The 13,075-nt window shown below is 53.0% G+C and overlaps 1 protein-coding gene across 12 annotated transcripts in view; it reads right to left on the minus strand.

The window, feature by feature from the left end:
* Nucleotides 1-13,075, minus strand: part of KCNAB2 (potassium voltage-gated channel subfamily A regulatory beta subunit 2) — a 96,142-nt gene that overhangs the window by 27,285 nt on the left and 55,782 nt on the right. For all 12 annotated transcript variants that reach the window (XM_060396135.1, XM_027975719.3, XM_060396136.1 and 9 more), the window contains 2 exons: nt 1,807-1,850; nt 956-993 (listed from right to left, as the gene is read on the minus strand). In XM_060396135.1, coding sequence (XP_060252118.1) covers nt 956-993; nt 1,807-1,850 — 82 coding nt within the window. The remainder of the gene's footprint in view (nt 1-955; nt 994-1,806; nt 1,851-13,075) is intronic.

Genomic DNA, 13,075 nt, shown 5'->3' on the forward strand with positions numbered 1-13,075 from the left:
GAGTCGGACATGACTGAGTGCCCATTCATTTTTTAAATGCAACCTTCCCAACAGTAAGCAGGGCGGACGTGAAGGCAGACAGCATCTCATGCAGAGGTTCTGAGCTCTCTGAGGAAATACCGCTGTTCTCACTTCCAAGATACTCACTTCTTGCCCAGAAGTGCATACCAGCCTGGGAATCATCATCCTCTTCAGGACAGGCACTGGCCAGGCTGCATCCCAGGGTGGGGAGAGAAGCCCCAGCAGGTCCATCCCGCGGCAGTGGGCGCCACGGACTCTGGCTCTGGGACGTGCGCAGTTAGCAGCTCAGTCAAACATTCATCTGCTTGGTCTTCAGTTCGCGGCAAATTTGCAAATCTACATTCTAATTTTTTTAAATTTGGCTGTGCTGGGTCTTAGTTACAGCAGGCAGGACCTTTGATCTTTGTGGCAGCATGCAGGATCTTTAGTTGTGGTGTGTGGGGTCTAGTTTTCTGACCAGGGATCAAACCCAGGCCCTCTGCATTGGGAACAGGGAGTCTTAGCCATTGGACCACCAGGGAAGTCCCGCAATCTGCATTCTAAATGCTTTTGACAGACATTTACTGAAGTTTCAAGGCCATGTGGGCATCCTCTGTAGCAGCAGCAGAGATTGCTTAGGGCTTGATGATTCGGAAAGTGAGCTCTCTTGAATTCCCCTAACTGTGGGGTGGGTGTCACATAGATGAGAAACCTGAGTTTCTGGGACTTTAAAGGATCTGCTGAAGCCTCAAGGCACCCAGCTGCTAGGTGTTGGCACCACTGCCTGGCTCACCCTTTCTGCTGTCCCCCAGGGCACCCTGGAGAAACAGAAGGAGGGAGCCATGGAGGCCGCCTTGAGCGCAGGCCACCTGGTACATTTGGAAGACTTTACCATGTGCTCAGGGCGCTGGTGGCCCTCCCCAGGGCCTGGGGGAACGAGAGAGCCCCATCTCACCTCATCAGTGATCTGGCCTCCGAAGGTCACCCATGTTCCTGGAAGGAGAGACACAGGCTGAAGTCAGAGAATGCCTCCAGGGATGCTAGTTCTCCCAAGGGTGCTTAGATCTCAGGTAGCAGGACACAGCAGTTGGGGGAGAAGGCAGCCATGGGGCACCTTGCTGCTCTGCGAGAGCGTGTGCTGGGCACGTGTAGACATCTGGCCTTTGGGGCAAGTCTCTGACTCTTGGGGCCAAGGAACCAGGGGGACAGTAAGCGCCCAGAGCAGGCAGCTGGCTGGCGGGCTGTGACGGGTTTGTTGGGGCTCTTGCCACTGCAACTCCTATTCCGGGGACACCCTGTGGGCAGCGGGGCCAGGGCTGTCTCTTTGAAGATGCACTGGTCTGACAGCCATGTCCTCATGCTTGCTGGGTGGTGTGTATATGTGCGTGTGTGTGTGTGGGTGTACGTGTGCACTGTGAGGTAGAGAGACAGCATGTTCTCGGAACAGAGATCATATCTGGCAAAAGGAAAAAAGGCAAAATCCAACTGCTCTTCATGAGGAACCCTGTTATGTAAGGAAAGAAGGTGCTGGCTTCAGGGACAGGGGGCTTTCTTGGTTCTCTGCTGCTGGGAAGAGGCTGTGTGTGCAGAGGCCCTGGTGTTCACAAAGGCTGCATCTCTGTCCCCTCCCTGTCCCAGGCCCCTGTACCATGGCCTCCTGGTTGCCATGGCAACCAAGCCTCTCCTTCTCCCCAATCCTGGCTCCAGATGTAGCTCCCTCCCCTCACCCCTGGAGGTGACCCCTTCAGCCTTCCCACCACCCCTGCTTCCGTGGGCACCATGGCACCAAGAGGCCTCCATACTCACCGAGCCCCAGGCAGGAGACCCGCAGGCCCGACTTGCCCAGGTTCCTGGAAGACAAACGTGGTATGAGTTCTCAGCAGCTCAGGGCAGGACCCATTGTTTCCATTGCCCAGTCTCCCAAACCCCCCATGCATGTCATTTAAGGCTCTGAAGGCCAGGGGTCCTTTGGAGAGAAGCTTGCTGCTCACCCACCCTGGGGTAAAGGGCCAACTGTCCCCCACTCCGCATGCCAGGGCACGGCCATATTGCTGGGCCAGGCCATGCTGTGACCACTGCAGGGCCCCGGAAGCCACCGTGGGGAGAAAACACGGAATGGGCCCAGAGTTGTTTCATGGGCTGAAATAAGACTGGTTCAGGCCTTGTGGCCCCGCTCTCGTGAGAAGCTTCTCTTTGCATTTCTTTAGTGTCACGTCTGTGTTTTGTGTATCTTCACTTCCCCTCTTCGTGGAGTACAGGACAAGTTAGTCCCACATCCCTTGGGCCATGTGGCCCCCGGCCCTGTCTCTCTGCAGGAGGAATGGGGGGAGATGAGAGCTCCACTGAAGGGTGCCCATGCCCACAGCAGGCCTGACCCCCAGCCAGAGCCACAGAGGAGGGTGAGAGCTAGACTGACCCCTGGCGGCACACGTCCTGGTCAGGATTAGTGGCCACAGCTGCGTGGACTGCCCGGGGCCCCACCACAGGCCTACTTAGCACCTGCCAGGTGGGGTCTGTCCCAGGTCCATGGGGACCAGCTGCAGGCTGTCATTAATGCCCTCAGGGGGTCACGGAGGGCAGCAGCACCCTGCTGAGGCCTGGGCTTCCTGTCCAGCCTGGCCTGTCCCTCCTGCCAAGGCTGGCTGCGCTGGAGCCTGCCAGATAGCAGCGGGCAGGGTGGCCCTGTCACTGATTCCCCAAAAGCTCAGTGCGGCAGGAAATCCCCTTTTTCTGATATTCTGTTTTACAGAAGAGCACCCTGGGGAGAAAGTTGGATTCCACCCAGACTTTGAGAACACGCTCCCCACCCCAGTGGTGGCCCCAACTTGAGCCCTTTTTGGAAGTCGCCAGATGGTGAGGTTGACAAGTGGCAGGGTGTGAGTCCACCTCCCTCCTGAGACATCCCAGTCCTGGGACCAGCCCGAGCTGTGATACCCCAAGGGTGGGAAGCGAGAGAGCTGTGAGAGATGCACAGGGTGGACCCCAGCCTCCTTTCCCAGGGCCCTTGGATGTTTCTAACTTCAGTGGGTGCTATGTCCTGTTTTTCTACCCCACGTGGGTGGTCCCCTGGGAAGAAGGTATGGGGCTAGCCTGACCCTCCCCTCTCTGACCTTCTGCAGCCTCAGTTTCCCCGGTTACAAGATCCCTGGACCCTGCCCACATCACAGCTGGTTGTTGATCAGGGGTGGATAGAATAAACTCATAAGCAGTTTGATAACAGTTTGTCACCAAATTTAAGTAGTTCTAAATTGCCCAGCTTTCTCGTTACATTTCCATTAAAATCAGCCCAGCCACTGGCCCACTGTTCCTACAGGATATGCTGGTAGTTTTCCTAAATGAGGACATAATAGCAGCTGTTTTCTTTTCCAGAGAGGGGAGTGGATCGGCAGTGGCTACAGGTAGAGCCTCAGAAGCTGTAAGTCAAACCCTGCTTGGACCTTCCTGGCTGTATGCCTGCCCCTGGGTGTATCATGTAACCACCTGAAGCCTCAGTGAGCTCATCTACAGAATGGGCTTGCGATGCTGCCTCTCTCAGGGGGTTGCTGTGAGGATGAAATGGGATAACGTGCGCCTGGGCAAAGGGACACAGAACACTGACTCTGCAGGAGTCTCTTTTTCAAGAGAGCACAGAACTGGGGTAGGGAGGGGGTGGGGGTGGGGGTGGACGCAGCCTTTTCCTTATTCGAGAAACAATGTATAAGTCAAATAGGCTTTAAATGTTACTATGTTAAAAAGGGAACTCAAGTTTCCCCCATACCCTTTTTTCCCCCTATAAATCAATGAAATAATCTACTAATGCCCTCAGCATTGCTTGCGCATTCCAACCCAGAGCCACTTGGTTTATGACCCTAGAAAGAGGCGCGATTCATAACTCCCTGAGGTGACAGACATTAATTAAACCGATGGTGGCGATCACGTCACAACAGGTAAATGTATCAGATCATCACATTGTAACTTAAACTTATACAACCTTATGGGTCAGTTATATCTCCAAAAACAGGGAAAAAATCCTTGGAATATTCTTGATTTAGCTTTAGACTTAGGAGAGATCTGAAATACAGTATGTATGAAATTCAAGAGCTGATGAGTTGAACACATTCTTTAAACGTTTTTTAATATAGTTTAAATCATGCTTGAATTGATGTAGAAAGTGAAGTTGTGTTTTGTTATGTATAAAGAAATAGGAATTAAAAGGGAATTAAAGAAAGAAAAGCACAATGACATCACTTATAGACCCTGCATCAGGCCAGTTCTTTTTAGTAGGTTAGCTAGTTTATCTCACACAAGTGAGAAAATACTTGTGGTGAGAAATTAGAACACGGCTTAGGAGTGGTCTGATAACAAAGCATCAGGGACTAAAAGTTCTAATCAGTGGTTTTAACCATTTTGGGTCATAAACTCCTTTGAGAAGCCCCTCCCCTGGAAATGAGCACAGTCATGAAAACCTTTAGAACCTTGTTTGTGGGTACCTGGTCTGGATAAATCCAGGTGCTGGGAGGGAGACTGAGCCCCCCGCCTCTCTAAAACCACCCCCAGGCATGATGGTGGAGGAGCAATTTCCCGGCCAGGCTCTGCAGAAGGTGAAGTTTTCGGCCTGTCCTCCTGCAACTGCCCTTCATCAGCGTGCAACTAGCTTGTTCAGGGGCTGTGCGGCTTGTTCAGGCACGTACAGCTTGTTCAGGGGCTGGGCGGCTTTAGCAGCAGACAGGTGAGGACACAGGACAGCAGGCTGAACCCACCTGTGTCTGTGGTTGAAGAGAGGCGACTGCCCTTGCCCATCAGAAGGGGCTCCGAGTTTCCTCGGACGGATGTAGGGTGCTCGGTGATGCAGCTGTGGCTCCACCCACCGCCCACAGGAATAATTTAGCAAAACTAGGACACCGCGCCATGCTGCAATTACCCCGCTCAAGTTGTTTCCCTGTTAAAATGATGGTATTAGTTCTGCCATCCGCTGCTAGGCCTCCAGAGGAGGAATGAGAAAGGACAGGGTATCTCCGGGCTGGAAGCTTTATAAATACGGCAGCTTGGTGGAGGTGGGGGCAGCCTAACAGAGCATAGCCTCGTGTGGACCTGGGCTGGAGACACGCTGCCACTCAAAACTTTCTACATGGGGAAATGATTTCCTACAGGTTTCCTTCCCCTAATTAAAACTCGCCACAGTGATAAAATAGTTGGCTTAATCCCTAAACCCCGATAATGTTAGTCTTTATTAATTTGTCTCCTGTCCCTCCTGTGGTCTGGAAAAATGGCTAATGAGGACTCAGGGATTTAACCTTTGCTGGAGGAAAACTGATGTTTATCATGCAGCACCCGCGACCCCCACCCCGATGGGCCGCACCCTTAAACACTGCATTTCACTTCTAGGCAATTACACATCCTTTAAAAATAGCTGTTCAGGGCCTTTCACTTCAGCCATCTGGGCGGAGGACAAAAATGTGGTCAGGTGGTGGAAAGCAACTTGGCCTTGGAGATGGTTTGATGGACAGGGATGCTGGGGTTTCCTGTCGGCTGTCACCCTGTGGAGCATTATCTGTTTACAGCTCTGCCCGCCCCCAGACTCCAAGCTCCCTACGAAGGACCTGGGCTACCAGGCCTTTGCCATCAGATTGCATCTGGCAGCCACAGGTCCTGGGGGTGCTTGTTGGTGTAACGTGGGGCTGAGAAGCCCAGACCTTGGGGCCAGACCCTCAGGATCCAATGCAGGACCTTCTTTTTACTCACAGGTCTTGGTATCTCCCCTCCTCCACACTAAGCACCTCTATTGCTCAGTGCCAAAGGGGTCCTTTGGCAAGATTGTGGCACCCTGGTGGTACAGGCCATATCACCCTCAGTGCCACTGTGAAGGGCCAGCTCCTTAAGGAGGTGGTCAGTAGAGGGTGGTCCTGGATCAGGCCCCCTGTAGCTCCCACCTGCATGTACCCTGGCTGTGATCCTGGTCAGGCAGGGACCCCATACTTAGCAGAGGTGTCTGGTGGTTTGGGTTCTGACTTCCATTTCAGCTCTGAGACTACACACCTACAGGTAAATGAGCCCACCTTCTCCCTCTTACTGCCAAGGCAAGCTCCCCAGGCCCTGCCACCTGTAAGGACAGGTGGGGTCCCCCAGGGTGAAAGCTGGGGCTGGGGTCTCAGATTCTGAACCCTCTGGCCCAGCGAGCACCTTCCTATGCTGCCTGTCTCGCCTTCAGCGCCTCCAGCATGTCACACACACACACATACACAGGCACGCACACACACAGATACCCATACACACAGGTACACACACACTGGTGCACACACACAGAGATGCATACACAGCTGCAGATATACAGAGATCCACACACACAGATGCACACACACAGACTGATACACACAGGTGCACACATACAGATGCACACATATATGCACATACACCAATGTACACACAGATCCACACACACTGGTGCACATACACAGATGCACTTACACAGATGTACCCGCAAGTGCACACACACAAAGATCCACACACACAGATGCACATAAACAGATGCACACATAGGTGCACACACACACACACACACGGATGTACACACAGAAGTGCATACGGCAATCTTAAGCATTCAGGCTCTTTGATGTCCAGTCTTCAACGGATCTTAAGACCTTGGCAGGCAAATCCTGTCAAAAGCCACATTTCCTGGGTACATTGTCCTTCATACTTTTAGAAATGGTCTCACACTTTTGATCTTAGGGTTGACTTAAAGTCTCGGCAGGTAACATGTATCTAAACTAAAAAATAGATTCTGTTTACTCTTAGTTTTCGGTTCTCACTTAACAAGAGATAAACCACCAGAGTTTCTAGAAAAGAATTCTGCTCTGGATTGTCCTTACTGAATTGAGAGGATGGGAACAAAAGCTCTGTGCCCCAGAGACCCATGAAAGCATGTCAAATGTCCCCAAAGATCCAGGGCAGGAGGGTCACAGATGGAGATGCAAAAGCCCTTGCTATCCCAGAATTCATCTCGAGGAGGCCTGGGACTTACGCCACGGGTCCTTCACATGAGGTCCATCTTCTGGGCATTGTTCTAAGGTTTAAGCTAGAGGTTTAAGCCACACAGCTCATTTCTTAGGATCCTTTCTTTAATACGTTTCGAGTTGGTACCAACCAATACCAGCTAGAAACCCATTCTCCTCAAATACAACCAGACTCTTCTGCAGCTTTTTCTCAGGTTGGTGGCCTGTGTGATTTGAGTCCCAGAGAGTAGAGTTGGGAACCAGGGACCTAACTTAGCTTTTCTGGTTCATGAAGATGGTTTGTGGTAAGAACTACCCTTCCCCTGGAACATCATTCTCAAAGTGCTCAAGGCTCTAAGCGCAGAAAACTCGTGAGTAAGAAAGGCCAGGTTCCACATGCACTAATACAAGATTGTTTTGGGCTTCCTGACTCACTTTACTCTGTGTGACACTCTCTAGGTCCATCCACGTCTCTACAAATGACCCAATTTCATTTGTTTTTATGGTCGAATAATATTCCATTGTTATTTGCGAAGCAGAAATAGAGACACAGATGTGGAGAACAAACGTATGGGTATCAAGGGAGAAAGAGGGGGTAGAGATTGGGATTGACATATATACACTACTGATACTATGTATAAAATAGATAACTAATGAGACCCGTACGTATAGCACAGAGAACTCTATTTAACGTGCTGCGGTGACCTAAATGGGAAGGAAATCCAAAAAGGAGGGGACATATGTATAAACTTGATTCACTCTGCTGTAAACAGAAGAAACTAAGACAGCTTTGCAAAGCAACTATCCTTCAATAAAAATTAATAAAACAATTAAAGGATGGCCAGATCTCTAGCCAGTGACCCAGGGGTCCAGGGTTCAGACCCCGCCCTCCTTTTGCACCTGGGTACATCCCATTGGGCATCTGAGCAAGACCCTGGGTAGGGCAAGGGGGGATGCAAGGAATGTCAGGAAGGGCCGCCTCCCCTCCCCGACACTGGCCCTTTGCATGCTGTCTACGTACAGAGTCAGGGCGAGTGCACCCAGAGCACGTGGGGGGCTGGGCCCAAGCAGAGGGACACACAGAAGCCAAGCCTGAGCCCTTAGCAGAGAACTCTAGCTGCTGCCTGTGCCCTGCAGAGCCTGAATCCTGCTGTAGAGGAACCTGGGTCTGGGGTTCGGGTCAGGTCAAGGAGTAGGGGAAGGTTAACTCTATCACGTGGTTCACCCTATATCGCTGACTCTTAAACTGAGGTTTGTCAAGGTGGCTTAGCTGCAAAGACATCAGACCACTCAGGGGGCATTCCTGAGGCCTGTGTGCCCTGGGGGAGGGCAGGGCACCTGTGGTCATTGCCCTGGGGCTGCCAGGAAGAGGAAGTATCACACAGCATCCGACACGGGGGGCTCAGCTCTAGTGACAAACCCCACCCCCCGCGCCCAGGAAGGGAAACAAACAGGCAGAAGGAGAGAAGAGGCATCCTCATCCCCCACCAATGATCGGGAGGAGATTGGGGCCTGACCCTGACTTCGATTTTATTTTTCCCCCACATCTGCCAAGCACCACCCCCCAACCCCCCGCGGATGCCGTGGGGCGGGCACCTCTGCCCGGCACAGCCCCGCTCCCTGCATACCTAGATTTCATCCCGGGCTGCTTCACGCTGGCATCGCCCGCGCTCGGGAGGCTCTGCACCGACAGCTGTCCCAGACTCCGGGCCACCACGGCCACTGCACGGAAGCGGCCTCGGGTGCCCAGGCTGGGGCTGCCGGCTGCCGGCCGGCCCAGCCGCTCCTCGGGGCCCCGGCCCTTGAGGCCGTGCTCCGAGCACACGAAGGACACCTGCATGTCGCCGGCACTCAGCTCCTGACCACGTCCCCTCTTCTTCTGGGGTGCAAGGTCATCTGCCCCTGGAAGCCCCGCTCCGCCTGGGACAAGACTTTACCCCAGAAGCCGAAGGAGCTGCCAGGAGTGAAGCTTTCCAAAGGCAATGATGTAGAAAAAGCCCGTGTGGTCTCAGACAGAAGGGAGTCAAATTTCCAGAAATGTGCTAGAAAAGATCTGATCAGATAGAACTCAGAAATCCAGGGGAGGGGGGCGATGCCATTTTCTCTCCCTTCTCTGCGGGTCCGTCCTCTGCCCCACCCTGGTCTGGCTCTGCCTGCCTGAGCCCCCAGCCCAGCTGTGTCCAGCAGGGCTGGGCTGCCAGTAACTCGCGACCAATGAGCGACACTGCCGGCCTCTGACAGCAGGAGGAGGAGGGAGCGTGCCTCCCATCAGGGTGGCAGCCTGGGGGTTCGGGGAGCAGCTGCTTCTCCAGGCTTCCCCGGGTCTCTCAGAGGGAGCCTGGCTCTGAGCACCGTGGCTATTGAGACTCCCACCAAGTCAACGAGGTGACTGGCGAGAGGCGCGGGAGGTGCGGGAGGCGTCTGGCGATTCATTATTAATGAAGCGGATGCACAAGCCGCCCGACTGCCCTGGCCGATCCCCGGGAGGCCGGCACCAGTGCTCCAGTCTGACAGCCGCTCAGCCGGGTCTGGACAAGGCAGGCACTGCAGCCGGGTGGACGGCTGAGCGTGCAGGCAGTCGGCCTGGCCAGCTCTGTCCTGTGGCGGTTCTCACCCAAGAAGACAAGGCTGCCATCAGGTTTTGGCACAGGAAGTCAAATCACCAGAGATCTGGAGGAGAGAGCGCCACTCTTTCTGGCTGGTAATGACCCAGGTGAAGTGAGGAAAGAACCCTGCGGTCTCAGAGACCTGAGATGCTCCAGCACTCTGCACAGTACTTAGCTTGCAGCTGATGCTCAATAAACACTTTGAGTGAATGACTGAATGAGCTAAGGAATGAATGAATGGATGGAAGGATGGATGGATGAATGGATGAGTGAAGGGATGAATGAAGATCCTCTGCTTTACCCGAGCCTCCTTTCCCACATTAAGGGGATCAGGATGAAGATGGGAACAAGCTCTTCTGGAGCAAGGTTAAGGGGTTCCCTGAAACCCAGAGAGACGCCCCCATTGGCAGGAAGGGCTGGCTTTGCTTGCTGACCCCAAGCATGCCATTCTCACCCTGCAGGGTGGACCTTGCCACAGCTGACTTTTAGGTCCCTTTCTGCCCTGTGACTGAGAAGGACAGGGTAGATGGGAGGCAGGTGGTCAGGCTCTGCTGCTAATTTGCTGTTTGATCCCAGGCGAGTGTCCTGCTGTCTCTGAGCTTCTGAGCTTCCATTGACAGAATGAGGTGGCTGGCCCGAGGACCGCTCTGTCTCTCAGGACCTGGCTCTGCAGGAACCTTGCATGCCTTCTGGCTATCTATCCTGTGCTCTGACACAACTCAGAGAAGAAGCCACCCCAAGATGTTTACAGAGGATGGCTGCACTTGCTTTCAGATCTGGCCCTGCCTTTTTCAGAAGTTAATAATAAAACCTTGCTCCCTCCAGTTCCAGCCTCCCTGCTCCTGAGCTGGGCAGCCAGGGGCAAGCAACTCCCTCTCCAAGCCTCAGTGATCTTGTGTCCAGCGCAGGGCACCAAGGTGTTCAGATAACAAAAGTGCTCACACTGGGGTCCGGTCCTCAGGAATCACTCCCACTATCCCTCAGCAGAGAGGAAGGGCTTTCTGGCCATGGAGTTAGGAGAGGCCCTTGTGAGAGACTCTCCCTACTCCCACTGATAAGTGCATCCTGTTTGTCCTCCCCATGGCCTGACTTGGCAGCAGGAACCGCTCCCCAGGGGGGGAACTGGTCCTGGGGAGAGAGGGAGGGCAGAGCTGGTACCTTTGCCAAGGGGGCCCTGGCAGGTCACAGATGCCACCTGTGGAGGGCACTAGGGGCCCCTCAGGATCCACAGGGCAGCACTGCCTTCCTCTTCCACCCGCCTGTGAAAGTTCCACCTGCCTGGCGTGGGTCCCTGAGCCCCTTTGGTGATGGGCGATGGGAAGGAGGAAGGGCAGGTGCAGTGCTGGCCCCTCTACCAGCTGGGCTTTCCACCAACTGGGCCCTGCACTTGAAGACAATAGACCCTGGCACTCAGGAAGCTCACACCCCTGCTGAAGAGGCTGCAGGTGGCAAAGACCCTGCCTCTGGCTCCTCCCCAGGCTCATGGAGCTTATAGTCCACCGCAGGGATGCTCAACACCTGAGCAGGATGCTAGAGGAGCTTGTTACAAATGCAGATTCCTGGGCCCCAACCACACCTACGGAATCAGCAGCTCTGGGGCTGGGCCTGGGAAAATGCATTTCTTTTTCTGACGTGGACTATTTTTAAAGTTTTTATCGAATTTGTTACAATATTGCTTCCATTATATGCTTTGATTTTTTGGTCCTGAGGCATGTGGGATCTTAGCTCCCTGACCAGGGATCAAACCTGCACCTCCTGCATTGGAAGGTGAAGTCTTAACCACTGGACCGCCAGGGCAGTCCTGGGAAGCTGTGTTTTTATCAAGAGATTTGAATGGTGCTATGCACTGGCCTGGAGGGTGTGGAGATCCCCTACTTCATTCCACCTCACTTGGTTCTCTGTGCACTGGCAAATCATTGGATCCCACAAGGGATGGCATCTCACTATGAATTCCTCAGGTTGCTCTTAACCAGATGGTATGCTCTGAGCTTTAAGTGAGAGTCACAAAGACTTAGTCACTACAGTGTGTAAAAGGTCACCCATCTCACCTCCCAATCCAGCAATTCCACTCCTAGGTATGTGCCCAGAGAACTGAAAACATAACGCCCACACCAAAACTTGAACACAAATGTCCACAGCAGTATTACTCATCACAGCCCCAAAGTTGTAGCAATCCAAATGTCTAACAACAGATAAAATAACGAAAAAACAAAATGTAGTCTATAGCCACACAGTAGAATGTTATTCAGCCACACAAAGGATGAAGTAATGACACATGTCCCAACAGGGATGATCCTGGAAACTGTCATGCTAAGAGAAGGAAACGAGTCATGTGCATGCTAAGTCGCTTCAGTCGTGTCTGACTCTTTGAGACCCTATGGACAGTAGCCCACCAGGCTCCCCTGTCCATGGCATTCTCCAGACAGGAATACTGGAGTGGGTTGCAATTTCCTCCTCCAGGGAATCTTCCCGACCCAGGGATCGAACCTGTGTCTCTTAGGTCTCCTGCATTGGCAGGCGGGTTCTTTAAGGCCATGTACTGTGTGATTTGATTCCATTCATATGAAATGTTCAGGGGACTTCCCTGGTGGTGCCATGGTTGGGAATCTGCTTGCCAATGCAGGGCATACGAGTTTGACTCCTGGTCCGGGAAGATCCCACCTGCCTCGGAGCAGCTAGGCCTGTGTGCCACAACTACTGAGCCTGCACGGTTAACTGCTGAGTCAGTCCCATGTGCCTAGAGCCCGAGCTCCGCTCGGCCGTGAGAGAAGCCACCGCAGTGAGAAAACCGCGCTCCACAACTAGAGGGCAGCCCCCGCTCGCCACAACTAGAGAGAGCCCGCACAAAGCACTGAAGACCCAGTGCAGCCCAAATAAATAAAATAAATATTCAGAATAGGCAAATCCATAGGGTCAGAAAGCAGACTAGTGACTCTAGGGGGTGAGGGGAGTGGAGAATTAGGGAACCACAGCTAATGTGGGTATGGGATTTCCTTATTGGGGTGACAAAAATGTTCTAAAATGGATGATTTTTGCACAATTATATGAATATACTAAAACCATTAAATTGTAAGAGTTGGACATGAATGAGTGACAGAATAACAAATGTGTATATGGTATGTGAATTATATCTCAATATAACTGTTACTGAAAAAAAAATGTCAATGCTTTCAAAAGACTCTGGGCCTTCACTCTTGCTGCTCCCTATGGGAGTGCCCTTCCTGTTTCTCTGCCTTTGAACTCCCTGTCATCCCCTGGCATCAGCTGAGATAGTACATGCTGTGTGAAGCAGTCTCCCCCGCTTCTCAAGCACCAATAAACCTTCCTTCCTCTGGGTGTCAGACCTCAGCCTCCCCAGTGATACCAGAGGCCTGGGAGGCACTCTCCCAGGACTCTTGAACCTGGCCCGGTGCAGAGTCCCCAGTCTCCGCTCAACCCTCTGTAACATGTTGTGGGGACAGTGGGACACCTGGCCCAGTGTAGGGTCCCCAGTCCCCGCTC

The sequence above is a fragment of the Ovis aries genome, chromosome 12 (assembly GCF_016772045.2).
Source record: "Ovis aries strain OAR_USU_Benz2616 breed Rambouillet chromosome 12, ARS-UI_Ramb_v3.0, whole genome shotgun sequence".
In the NCBI taxonomy this organism is placed as follows: domain Eukaryota; kingdom Metazoa; phylum Chordata; class Mammalia; order Artiodactyla; family Bovidae; genus Ovis; species Ovis aries.